The 13,609-nt window shown below is 44.0% G+C and overlaps 1 protein-coding gene across 4 annotated transcripts in view; it reads right to left on the bottom strand.

Moving 5' to 3' along the window:
- Nucleotides 1-71: 71 nt before the first annotated feature.
- Nucleotides 72-13,609, bottom strand: part of LOC125771460 (transcriptional coactivator YAP1-A) — a 38,417-nt gene continuing 24,879 nt past the window's right edge. For 2 of the 4 annotated variants that reach the window (XM_049442108.1, XM_049442107.1), the window contains exons 3-8: nt 8,629-8,783; nt 4,023-4,223; nt 3,314-3,414; nt 3,066-3,216; nt 2,909-2,973; nt 72-2,347 (exon numbers count right to left, since the gene is read on the bottom strand). In XM_049442108.1, the coding sequence (XP_049298065.1) occupies nt 2,243-2,347; nt 2,909-2,973; nt 3,066-3,216; nt 3,314-3,414; nt 4,023-4,223; nt 8,629-8,783 (778 nt within the window). In that variant the 3' untranslated portion in view covers nt 72-2,242. The remainder of the gene's footprint in view (nt 2,348-2,908; nt 2,974-3,065; nt 3,217-3,313; nt 3,415-4,022; nt 4,224-8,628; nt 8,784-13,609) is intronic. The other 2 variants (XM_049442109.1, XM_049442110.1) reach the window with 2 other exon arrangements.

The raw sequence follows: 13,609 nt of genomic DNA, 5'->3' as shown, positions 1-13,609 counted from the left end.
ATAAAAAAAACGCATTGGATCAGAAAGGTGTTTCAATAATAAATGTGTGTTTTTTTGTTGCTTTTTTGCTAAAAGTTTCAAAGCTGCTCTATTGCAAGAATGTGTTGACCATGTTGACTTTGTCAGTTGGTTTGTTTTGCAGTAACTATGAAGGTGATAATAAAATGAACCGTACAGTGAGCGTAAGTAGATAAGTAGATGATCATCAGTAGGGATATGTTTATCTTGGCTTATGTTCTATTTCTTCGCCCTTTCGCGTTTCCTACCAGTTGGACGCGGGGGAAGATACAGCTTCACATCTACCGATGTTTCATGTTTGCCTGCTCGTTTGCCTTCCAAGACAATGCGGCCCTTTCTGTAGTCTTCGCTTAATTATGTAGCTACAGAACTTATGCAGAAGATAGTTTCGCTGTCGCTTGCCTCCCCCAAAAAACCGTCATTCCCCAGTCTGGAGGTAAAGATAGCTGGCATTGGCCAACTGGAAGGAACAATGCGAAAGATGTAAAATGAAACATAAAATCTATATAATTGCATACGCCACTCGTCGAGTTTATCCTAATTAATTTTTCAATAGCATCAAAATTATTAAAAAAAAAAACAAAAATTGTTTCAACATCTGCACGGGCCCCGGGTCCTTAAGGCACACCAAGTGTGACAATCCATCAGTGCGTATATCCCACATTGCTGCGCGAAACGGATTAAATCTTATCGCAAAAGAAATTTGTAAAAAAAAACAAACTAGTCCTTTGTGGCGATTTTGCACACAAACACATTCACTGTGACACACACATGCATTGCGAATTGGTTTTCCATTACTACACTAGCATGTGTGCGCACGTGGACCTGCTGATAATGCCACAACATTTGGACCATCGTTGGCATTAAGGTTCCAGTGATCTTTTGCGTTGATCGTGTCTGTCTGTTTAAAAACAAAACAACAAAACAAAAAATAAATGCATCATACCATGGGTCTCGTTTCCAGCAGACAATTCACTATGGAAAAATGCCACATTATCAAGATCATTGGACCACCGGCGGGGGGGCTGATATGCTGCTTGGCTGGTTATGCATGCTGCAGACACGGGAGTCATTTCGCGTGCTCCTCGCACACTCGACGCTACTACTATCTGCTACTACTTATGGCTAGAAATATTGGACTGTACCAATAAAACACAGACAGACGGCAGTACCATTCGCACAAGACTCAATCATCTCAATCTCACACAAAGATACGCAACCAAACACTGCCGTACGGCACTCGCACTCAGAAAACCGTTTGCCGCGCTAGTTACGCTAGTAAAGCGGATTGTCTACCACACTGTACCAGTGGCAAAATGAGTGCATCTGCACCACTGGCATATATATATATACACGTACATACGTCTGCTCGTATACGTGTTCCACACAAGTTCGCATTATTGCATTATAATACACATCCTTCCCGGGGCGTACCTAGTGTATTGCCTCGCTTCATACATTGTGTTTTACTAGCTCTCTGTTTCATCCTGTTTCAATCGTTTAAGGCACTTGAATTGCTTGCGCTTCACTTTTAATTTTTTTTTTACCTAATGTTCGCCACATCTTCTCGCAGCTTCAGCTGCTGCACGATCATCCTCGTTCATGCGTTCTACACTAGCACACAATCAATCTCACGTTTTATCTAAATTTGATTAAAAAAAAATAATAGAAGTAAAAAAAAAAATACAATAATAATCCGTACCTAAGCGTAAACACTAATAATGTTTTTTTCCCTCTTGTAATAATAATCATTACCTCGATGTAACGGAACAAAAGGACAGAAAAAAAAAACATAAATCTAGAAATAATAGATCCTACTACAGTATAACATGAATTAAGGAGTGTTTCGACCCCCTTACAGATAGTCGATCTCTAGCGAAAGTGGATCCCGTTCTGAGCCCTGTTCCCAGTTAAGTAGCTTCCGACCACTAGTGGAGCGTTTTGGGGGCTGGATCGATGTGTCCAAACACATCTCTCGTGAAGGAATCGGAACGACGTAATTTTCCGATTCACTGGATCCGCTTACCGTTGTTTTTTTTTTGGGGTTTAGGGTGGGATTTGGGATGGTTTCAATGGATGTACCTTTATGTATGTGTGTGAATATGTGTGTGTGTTTCTTTCACCCTTTTGCGGATGTACACATGTAAGTGGTACGTGTACTAGTGGGGTTGGCCTATGCTCTAACTGGGGGGGTTTTTTTGTTGTTTGTTGCACACATCAAACGTTAGATGATGTCGTAGAGCGTGTTTTCCGTTTTACTACTCGTCGGATCCATCAGGGTCAGGTTGGTGACGGCATCAATTTTTTCCAACAGCAAAGGATCGTCCAGCTACAAAACACGAGAAGGAAAGGATGTTTAATGATCGATCGTTATTACGCACACCCACACACACCCATACAAAGGATGATACGATACACAGGTTCGTGATCGTGAATTAACAAAGCACAGAAATAGAAAATACTGTCCAACGCCCTCCGGTAGCTATAAATTATATTTTTGCTACGTTAAACGTTTTGCATTTGTTTCGGTCTTGTTTTTTTTTTCTTCTTATACACATTGTGCATATTTGGCAACTTTCACACCCACTTGCCGATGGTAGACCATTTCCAACTGTGCCAGGAAAACGACCTTGGCGGAATGTTGCGTAGTAAGAAACACTGCTGGGTCGAAATTAAATACGCTCTTTTTGGGGTTTGTTTGTGCGCCGTTTTCCATTTTCCTTACCAGATCAGCATTTATTTAGCTGGATGGTAGATTCTCTATGGTGCCCGCTTTTTGGTATTTGGACGGTTTACTACACATTACCTCCCAAAAAAAACCATTGGCATCAGAGTATTTTCTGTTTCTGTCTTTCGAAAACAATTCGTAGACCATTGACCGTACACTCACCATAAACTCATCGGGCGTCTCGAGATTATCCCCAAATGCTATAGTGTCCATCGTGTTATCCGTCACTAGAATATGGGAAAGAAAAAAAGAATTTCCAATTAGTACAAAGAGTTTTGGTCTGCCGCTTTGGTGTAATAAACGACGCATCCAAACTTACTGCTCAGCCCATCCATACTGTCGTCTATACTGGAGAGAAATTCGGGCGTGTGGGGCATCGACTGCGTCATGGACGATTCGCTCAAACCGCTATCACCGGACTCCTGGCGTGTGTGATCGGCAATTCCGGACAGGAACGGGTCGTCTCCCATCTGGAGAAGACAAAGCGACATTGCACGAAGGCATTGTAGCAGGAAGCCAGTCGAGTGGAGAAATAGCCATACTGATGGCAACGCGCAAGGTACTTACATGTGATTTGATCTCTTGCTGCCGTTTCCGAAGTCGTTCCCGTTCCAGCTGCAGGTTGTACAGACGTACCGTTTGCTCTTGTACTGCCCAATCTTGGTTTGCTGTTTGTTTGTTTGGTTGGTTGTGTAAAATGAAACAAAATGTAAACAACGAATTAGATACACGCTTCGTTCTGTGGATGTCCATGCGCTTTAGCTTATCTCCGACGAAGGTGATAAGAAAGGGTGTGCTCAAGGTACCGCGTTACTTCTACAACCTTCCAATCTATTCGGTTAGTGGATGGTGTTAGTACCACTGCATCCTTACGGTTGCGGTTGGCGTGAAAGAAAGAATTGCATTCTTGCTTGTTAGTCAGGTGAGTAAGGCTTAGTAATTTCCGCTTAGAAAGTTCAAGATGTACTACCCTCGCTGCCTACACTACATGCCTGCTGCGCAACCACAACTACACCTTCTACCTGTTCTACTAAGCTCTCATCTTAGCACGACCTCGCTTCGCTGTATATGCATTCTAGCTGCCCTTTCCGTTTGCCACCATTGCCGGTGCCTACACTACGAGCAAGTGTTTCGGAAAAACGCGATCATCATCGAATGCAAAGATAGTGCAGAAGAAACGGAACCGAACAAAAGATGGCGCGCATGTTCTGGGATGTGAACGTGTGAACTTAAGATACAAAAAAAAAATAACAAAAAAGGTAAAAGGGACACGTACACAATCGGGGATCCCGCCAGGTGGTCGACCGAGTCGCGTGATTGATATAGTACCGTTCGCCCTTCTCCGTGATGCCTTCCTCCCATCCTTCCGGCAGTGGGCCCAGATCGACATTGCTGCCGGTCAGCATCGATGCCGTTGGGGCGGCGTTCGACGGTGCGAGATTGTCATTTGTCATTTGAATTGTATCTGGAAATACCACTGAAGAGAGAAAGTGAGAGAGAGAGAGAGAAGAGAAAGATAGAGAAACGGATAGGATAGGAGAAACGGATAGGAACGCATCAAAAAAACTCTTTTGCTCTCCCCCCAGTGGTGTTTTGGGACGATAAAAACGTTCATTTTTTCAACGAATATTTGCGCTCCTCGATTCTCGATTATGTTTTAAAAGTGCTAACAAACAAGTATTAAGACATCAATCTCTTCATGGGGTGTTCTCTATTACAATTCTCCAGGGAAGTTTCAAATGATCTTACTCTTTATCTCTCTTATCTAAGGATGTGATGTAGAAAAAGCGCTGAATAGCTGAGGTTTACATAAAGTGAGAGTTCGAGATTTGAACTCTGGACTGAGCGTGCGTTTTAGTCGCATCAATGACAACTCTACTATTTGGCCAGATCACGTTCCTGTCGTTTGAAACGGTCAAAAACGTCACACATCTTCCTTGTTTCGAGCAAGATTGAATTGCCGAAAGATGACACACCAATATTGCTGTTTATATGGTACTGAAAAACTAATCCACTATCAGAAAGGTCCACCAAAACGCTTAAACTACAATTTAAGACACAATCGTTATCGCCTTGTTGTCCACCATAGCATATGAGCATATGAGGAAAAAAACGCGTAAAAAGACGATTCTTATCATCGATGGTTGCGTACGCAACCAAGGGGGTCGTCACTAAAGTACTGGCACCTGTGTCTAGACGACGCTAGCGTGGACAAAACCGTCGTACCGCAAAGGCAGCAACAGTATAAGGGTTTGCATGGTTTTTTTTTTACAGATAACGGGACAGTTACAACTTCTACTTCCCTCACCCTTTACAACACACAAACACAAATGTTTTCTCTTTTTCTCGATCATTTTTGTTGAGTTCATTTTTTTTGTATTTACCTTCCATTCAATACGTTCGTTTCTTTATATGTGCTTGATCTGTTCAAATACGTCAGCAAAAAAGAAAACAAAAAACGGTCGCTTGGTGCATTAGAGAAACCGGACGTGATTCGTTTTGCTCACCGACCCGGTCGGGATGTAATTGGACCGGCGTCATTACTGACACACTTCCGGTAGTGGTGATATATGTCACTGTCGGGGATGATGTGCTGCTAAGGTCTAAAACGATCGCGTTTGTTTACACTCAGCACACTTCTTATCGGTGCGTGTCTTATCGCTTTCGGTCAAATGATGGAAAGTACGATACGAGGTAAGATGACCGGGCACCGGGACTGTAAGAATATTACAACATTTAATCGAATGAAGGGAAGAAAAAAAACTACCCAATGGCTACTGAAACGTACATTGAGAATATAGACGAATGAATGAAAAACTAAACACTTTTGAGAGTGGACTGAAGCGAGGTTTCGTGAGGAGAAGGGCGTGTGTGGAGGTTAAATGGGAATCAAATGCATGAATGAATCAATGAATGAAACCTCCACCGCCCGCAAGTGGGGTGGAAACAGGATTGCAGTGGAATGGTAAAATAAATAAACAATTGCTGGATGGTAAACAGATGTGCTAGAATGTGCCGTTGGTCTTTTGGTTGCGGTGAGCGGTACTGCGAGTCGATTTATACTAATTGTGCAGTTCCTCCGAAAAGTTGTTGTCTTAAAAGAATAAAACAACTTAAAGGAGATATTTACACACCGTTCCCACCCATTGGATGACCAAGCTGCAGCAATAAACCATTTCATACATTCGCTAATTCGCCATATCTTCAAGATCACAGCCTTCACAAAGTGATCGTCAGTTTGGTCGTGTACACTGGCTGTCCAGTGACTGGTCAGTGCTGAAATAGACATTTTCTTTTTATTTTATTTTCTCACACCTAACCCTATTTCCTGCAGACCAGTCAGCCAGTCAGCCATCATCCAAATCGGGAATCTTCATTGGAAGGAAATTGAAGACGAAAGCCATTTATGGTACAAAAATGTCTGCTCCTTCGGGCGGGCACGATCTCTCCTCATCAGGCGGGGTGAGATCGACCACTAAAACCCGGTACGGGGTTTGTTGTTTTGGAGCATCGAATGGGGGTGGTGGGTAACGGTTACCGACGCTCATCGTCATCAAGCTTTCCTCTGTGTTGGTGTTATACGTAGACTAGACGAAAGTTTCATGAATGAAAATGGACGATTCAATTGCTCTGCCTCGTTCATTGATGGTGCGCATGGTGTGCGAGTAGGGCTACAGTAGGGCAGAGTTGTCACACAAAGCAAGCAAGAGGAAACATGGGAGTGGTATGTTAGAGTTTTTGTCAATTGGCAAAGAGAAAGGGTGGATAGGGAGCGTACGCGTGGTGTGTATATTTATTTATTTACATACACATTTACTTAGTCCGAAAACTCCGAGGGAGAGTCGTCGGCGGTTTTCAGGTTAGGTTTAGGTTAACCCGCCGGACATACGAACGCTATGTGACTCTGATTGATTCGTGGCATGCAATGGATTAGACGCTAGCTGCATGCGTACATCGTTTGTATTACTGTTCCTTTTTGTGTGTTGTCTAGTGTCACCGGATGAAGGAGTGCCTGGTTCGAAAGTGGATAGACATTAAGTCACATCAGTGCTCCACACACCAATCCCTTATACTGATCGCAAAGTTACATAAAATCAGGGATCGTCTGCTGGTGATGATGAAAACCAACAGAAACAGCAGCTTTGGAAAAGGGAAAGACAAAGCACTATCATCTCCTGCACATGGAAGGTAAACCTACCCTCTAAAAATCTGAAACTATCTATCAGGGCTTTAGGAAAAAAAGAAGGCACCGCTGACCCACTTACCGGTGACGTTTCAGCTCGTGAAAGGAGAAAAAAGGGAAAATGCCATTTCCATCTTCGCAAAAGCGGTGTGCGCTGGTCTCAGACGGACGGTCATAATCCCTTAATTACGAGTGACCCCATCAACCAAACACGGGAACCGGAAGCCGAATGTAAGGTGGTCGTCGGTCGGACTGATGAATGAATTTTACGACTCTCCGATATTTGCCTTCCGATAACGATCGAACGTTTCGGGAGGCGACATAGAACGTTGGCCATATAGGGTCATATTTTACTCAGGGGAACCATTTCGGGATACCTGCGCTTCGGAACTGTTTTACACGTGAGGGTGACTTGGTGAGACCATTTCCGATTCCTAGACGTGTATAGCGAACGTGACAGTTTTGGGGTGTTTGTTTAAATGGTTATATTTTGGGATTATGTTTTTTTCTTCTTGGAATTCCCATGCCATGCTGTCGTTTCTTTTTTCCAGTACTTAAGAAAATTTACCAATAACACCAATCCGAACCCATGTCCAAAATAAGATTACTCAGTGTACCATGCTACAGCAGACGTCTTATCATTATGGACTGGTTTTGCTGTACATTTTATTGTAACTTTTGACAAACTATCCCTTCAAATCGTTTTTTTCTTCTTTGCTACGGTAATTGGCTTACTTGGCTTCATTTTTTTTCCTTAAGTCATGACAACTCTTGTTGGTGCTCAGTGTCCCATCAGACGGACAATGAAAACCATCCCCATGTGTGTATGATTTGTGCCGAAAGTAGCTTTATTTAAAGACGAAAGACAATGCAAATGGTAATAAAAAATACCGATGGTGACCTACTTCCGGTTTACATGAATGAATGATCAATGCGTAGTGTCCACCAGTAAGAGATAGTGAGTAAAGTTGAATGAAAAAAAGCCCCTTATCTATACGCTTTCGGAGCAATTCGGGTACGATGGACACGTAATGAACTATCCATAAATATACAAGCACATAAAAAAAGCAAACGATACCGATAAGAGGCAATAAAAATGTCACGATGTGTGTTTGATGTTTGAATGGTAAACCAATGAAAACGTTTATCGAAACTGTACATGAAGAAAATGAAAACATAAATTTTACTTTTCTATTACACTCACTTGCTCTACCTGCAGTGATTTACGAATATATCAGCTTTTCTTCCTAACGATTCTCTTTAGACTATCGTATTACTTTCATCTGTTATCATTCGTAGGTTAGTCACAGTGCACATGGATCCTGGCTGGAGGATCGCTTCTTTATACAGTGATTTTAATTTCTTTTTTATAAGTGCAACAAGTTAATAAAAGATTTTAAAAACAAATCCTGCGTGGCAGGGAAGGAGAACATCAAATCAACTGGGTACACATTTAAAAGGGATTTCCTTGAGAGTTCCATTATCATTCTCGAGTACCACAAAAATGGGATTGCATGGGCGGAGGTGGGAATGGATTTAGGTGGTACACATATTAGATTGAAAGGACTTCACACTTCACTACGCAATGTGAAAACCCATGATTTCATGGATTAATCCCCGGCGGCGGTGGCCACGGTTACAGGATAGTCGTTAAAATCTCAAGGATACCCGGGGAAATTCGAGAAACGCTGCTACTCACCATTGTTGGTCGGCGTCGGGGAGGAGATCGTGGGACTGAGCAACGTCTGGGAGCCGGTATTGAACAGGGTCTCTACGCTGGACTGCTGCTGGAAAAGGCTTTCCTGCATGGCGGTGATGCGCGGGTCCTCCCACGTGGTCGTTCTTGTGTTGTGGCTGTGGGAAGAAGAAATGCAGCGCGTGCAATCGTTAGAAAGTGGAACTCACGTCACCGTCGCCCTGGTTACAGACTGTTTGTAAACATCGACCAACGATGGCATGATGGTGTAACTACACATCGGGCACAAAATTGAGAGCGCCCTGCCGGTGAACACTGTTGACATTACGAGTGGGTTCTGCCCGAGGCACATGGAAACGGCCACCCCCCGGGGTGACCACCGGTGATGCTTGGGTTTTTCCCGCAACAAGGTCGCCCGATAATGAAGGGCGGACGGCTCATATCCATCGGAATGCAAAATGTGCGGTACCGGTTTGTGCAGGTGTTTTTCACATCGAAAGGGCCTCCGCACCGCCGTGCGGAGAAAATTGCACTCGATCGATCGCTCGAGTAAGACGTGGTAAGACTGTCGTTTAGACAAGCCAGATAGTGACAGGCGGCTTTTTTTTTCTTCTTCATTGGAAACACTTTGCACTTGCCATAATAGATGAGTCACTGAGTGTGTTATAAGTGGGACTAACAGGCAGATGCAGAGAGCTGATGTAAACAGCATTATGATATAGAATGTGCGCAATAAGCTCGAAGTACAATTTGTTTTACTAACGGTTACAGCTAGAACTGCTTATTGGAGTTGGTTTGTTGCGAGAGAGTTGGAAATTATTATGACGCTGGTTCTTCTGGAGCTATCTAGACCTCCAGATCACCATACTTGATGTGTTTTGAGATAAGTGATCTCAAATTCTTCAACAAGAATTTTCAAGATTCGATAGTTCGGTATCCTTTGCATAGCGTAACTAGCCCGCCGCGATGTTTTTACTATTTTGCCTTTAATTTTAAAAACCCAATTAGATTCTCAACTCCTTCTTCTATAATGCCATCATTCCGGGTGGCCTACCCAGACTAGCATTCATCCGGTTCGCCCTAAGAAAATCATTTCCATCGCCTGGGGCAACACTATTACACCCACTCTCCCTGTAAGTGTATGTTTACATCGATCTGAGGCAGATCGTATCGAAGAGAAGAGAAAAAAAAAATGAAGATGAGCATACAAACACCAACCAAGCAGCATGATGTCGATTCGGCCGACACTGCTTTAAAGTGTGTGGGACACAGCAGGGTTTCACTTCTGAGGTGTGGGCGGTAAAATAAATCAATCACGGACACGGACGATTCGGCAAACGGTCTCTCGCCCCTAGAACGCCGCTAAGATGCTAGCTGGCTAATGCTGGGATTTGCCCTCCCATGTTGAGCGCGCGTTGGAAAGCAAAACAAACCCGAACGTCTTAATCGTCTGGCAACATCGATGACGTCGCCACTTCTATGTTCCCGACATACCGTCCGGACGCGATCGCGTATCGGGGGCAGCAGGCTGGACCAACGGGCCAAGACCCATCCTGGCAAAGAACCTTAGCTACGCACCGTTGGAAACGTAGCGATCAACCACGAACATCACTCGTTGGCGAACAACACGGGCTCAATACCCCCAAAACTGTACGTTTCCTTGTGTGGTTGTGGCAGGCAGCCGACAATCTGCCACCAGCCCATTCCCTTCCACACATTACACCACCAAGTTCCACAAGCCGGGAAGGTCCATCCACCGGTGTCTTACCTAGTGCGTAGATTGGAAAACAGACTGGTGGAAAAAGCGCGTGAAATGGTAGTTTATTTTTAGACTCATCCACTGCAAAGCAGCAGAAGGGCAAAAACAAAACAGCGTTCAACAACGACAACAACAAAAAAAAAAAACACACATAAAGGAAGATACACTGCAACACAACTCTCTTGCACGGCACGGATTGGCCGGACCTTGCCGAATCGAAATGAAAAAAAAAATCGGCAACCTAGTCTATTCGGTATACGCTACTACTCCCGCTTCTACTGATGCTGCCTAAATACTAGCCAACCGGCCGCCATGTTTAGTTTCCCGCTCGGAGACGCGTGTGTGCCTCTTCGATTCCTCCCTCGATTTCGATCGTTTACTTTTTACTCAATTTTGTTGTTGTTGCTGCTGCTGCTGCTGCCACACCACCCTCGGCCACTTTTATCGCCGTTGTTGTTATTGCCCGATCGTGATACATTTTCACCGCACACGATCAACGATCGTTTGCCTTCAAAACCTCTTCCACATGCTGTTCGCGTTCGCTCAAACCCCGCCATCTTGCTAGTTGTTGTTCTGTTTGCAAATAGTTTTCGGGAGTGGGTTTTGATCGTGCGAAGTTGATGCTTTCCATCTACCCCCTTTCTACCATCGGCCCATCTCCCATTCCGTTTCGGTACACCACGATCCGCTTTACAGTGGCTTCCGCCAAACCGTCCACACGCGTTTGTGGTTTCCGTTTGCTAGCGGTTTTTTTTTGTTGGTTAGAATCGAACCGAGCGACTTCTACTTGGAAGCCACCGGGTTGGGTTGTTGGCGGCAGCGGTAATGAAGGTAATTTGTTTATTTTCTCTGTTCATTTGTTATTATTTCAACAACGTCCTTCGGGAACGGGTTTCAACTTCCGCCGTGTGCTTACTGGGTTTTGTTTTTGTTTTTTTTTTTGTGTTGCGTTTGTGCGCGATTTATTTTGTTCGTTGTGGTGGTTTTTTTATCGTGTTCTAGAGTATGATGAGAAATAAGAAAAAAACACCTTCACGTAGAGTGGGATGAACCGAACAGGATTGATCCATAATACGCTTTTAGCGATGTACGATGTAATTTATCAGATACTCTTATGAAGCTTGCAAGGCGTCACGATGTCATCCGGCCACCTCATCATCGGCGGCAGGTTCATTTATCAACGACACATTTGGATAGCTTTCCAGCGACATCATCTTCACCGGGTCCACGCATTTGTCCACGTGCCTATCCGGAGCGCCTTACGTCACAACAGCAAAAGCGCCACACAGTGCCATTTCACCGCTGAATCACGCGTACATGCATCAAGAGTCATCTGCAACGAGTCACCCCTTTACTTTCCCAATCGCTCCCAGTTTTCTACATCCCCTTTCCATGCAGTAAGTGCAGTGTCTGTAAAACATCGCAAGATTAGCGGTTTCAGTTTCATCAACAGTTAAGCGCGCAGCAGGGAATAAGAAAGAAAAAGGTAACAGGGCCGATATAACGTCCTTCTGCTATCAACTCGACGTGCTAAATCGACCCTCTCGAAGGGCTTTTGTGGGAAGGGTAGTTGGAGTTGGACGGGTACAGGAGGTAAAGCCACCTCAACCCGGAGCTGCATTGATCCGTTCCGCGAATCGAAGGCACGCTCAGAAAAGCCACCGCTTGACCGGCCTCACATCGGCGTACGTGCTCCGGGAGCCGTTCCTTCAAAGGTGCCCGTGGCATCCTGGGTACGGTGTACCGAGGCGCCCTGGGAGCGCACCTCGCGATAACTCGCTGATGAACCTTGTCGGGGACGTGCCGATAATGCGACCGTCAGCGCAAGGCAGGCGAAAGATAAAGGTCTAACGAGGTACCACCACCCGGTTTGGACGGTTATTTACAAGAAGCCATCGTTATCCAGCGGATATACCAGCGAGTTCTTCGAGATTAGTGCCCCGGGAGGGTGTACTTTGCTGATTTGAACCGCAAATTGAAGCAAATTAGGTATTTTTTGAGGAAAATTTGAACAAACTGTAAAGTACTTGATTGTTTTTGTACCGCAAACTTGTAACTATTTAACCAAATGAATTCTCAGGTCTCTTAATCTTAATGCTTAAACCCAAAAAAGTTTTTTTTTATTTTGGGCGATTTTCTCTCGAAACATTTGAATAACTTCAAATTCTGTAATTACTTTGCTGGAAAACGTGCACTGTCTCGACAATTGATCAAATTCATCCTGTATGTTTACTCTTGTAATTTAAATTGCATAAATTATATGCCAACTTTAATGTGTCTCAAGCTTCTCATTAATTGCTGTTAGCAATAAATATCATTAGACATGCAAAAAAAAACAGCTCTCCCACTGCATCTCAACCTTCGCTGCACCGTAAATGATGGATTGGATTTAAGATAGGTTGTATTAGACTTTTATTAGTCACGGTTTATAGTTTTCGTGTAGCTTAATGTTTATCTCAATGCTTCCCAAGACCGGCAACACGACCGTGTACACAGAAAAGAGGTTTCGATGTTGTTGTTTTTTAATGAAAATATGATATTTATATTGAACGCGTGCCCGCACGTGCGTGAGTGCCCGTTTGCAATCACTAACGAGGATTGATCTTGGCACAATCGAAACTAATCGGGCGCCGTGCCACCGAACCGTCGGAAGGCGTTACGGAAGCATGATCGGCCAGGCCAAACGCCGTGTAAGGCTTTTCCACTACCCCCAACCCCGAAACGATCGTATGCCCGATAATGGCATAAGCTTTTGGGTGGGTTTTCTACTTTTCCTTCACTTCCCTGCTTTATTGCGGGCCCCCACAAATACGATGGGACCGATGAAAGAAAAAGCAGTGTGATGAAAAAAATAAATAAGGTATATTATAAATCAATTAACAACTAACTGCTCGGCACGCATTTTATGTACAGCGAGCGACGACGGCCCGATCTAACACGTCGGTGGGCTCGATCGATCAGACACGATGGATCGTGGTAAAACTTTGTTGTTTTTTTCTTTTATTTTGTTTTTCTTTTTGCCATTTGATGGATGAGCGATAAAGAGAACATTAAAACCCTTTTACTGGGATGGCTGTTTGATAGTTAGGGGATAGGTAATTGGCGTGTCGGTAAGAGTTTTCCTTCACCAACCAACGGTTGAATGGAAATGGCACGATCGATTAACATCACAGCATCAAGGATTAATTACAATTTTTTGGTGCGTATTAATTGGTGTATCGGCAA

This window comes from Anopheles funestus, chromosome 3RL, assembly GCF_943734845.2.
Source record: "Anopheles funestus chromosome 3RL, idAnoFuneDA-416_04, whole genome shotgun sequence".
NCBI lineage: Eukaryota > Metazoa > Arthropoda > Insecta > Diptera > Culicidae > Anopheles > Anopheles funestus.
The sequence above is the reverse complement of the archived record's forward strand: the minus strand, read 5'-3'. Positions and strand labels throughout refer to the sequence as shown.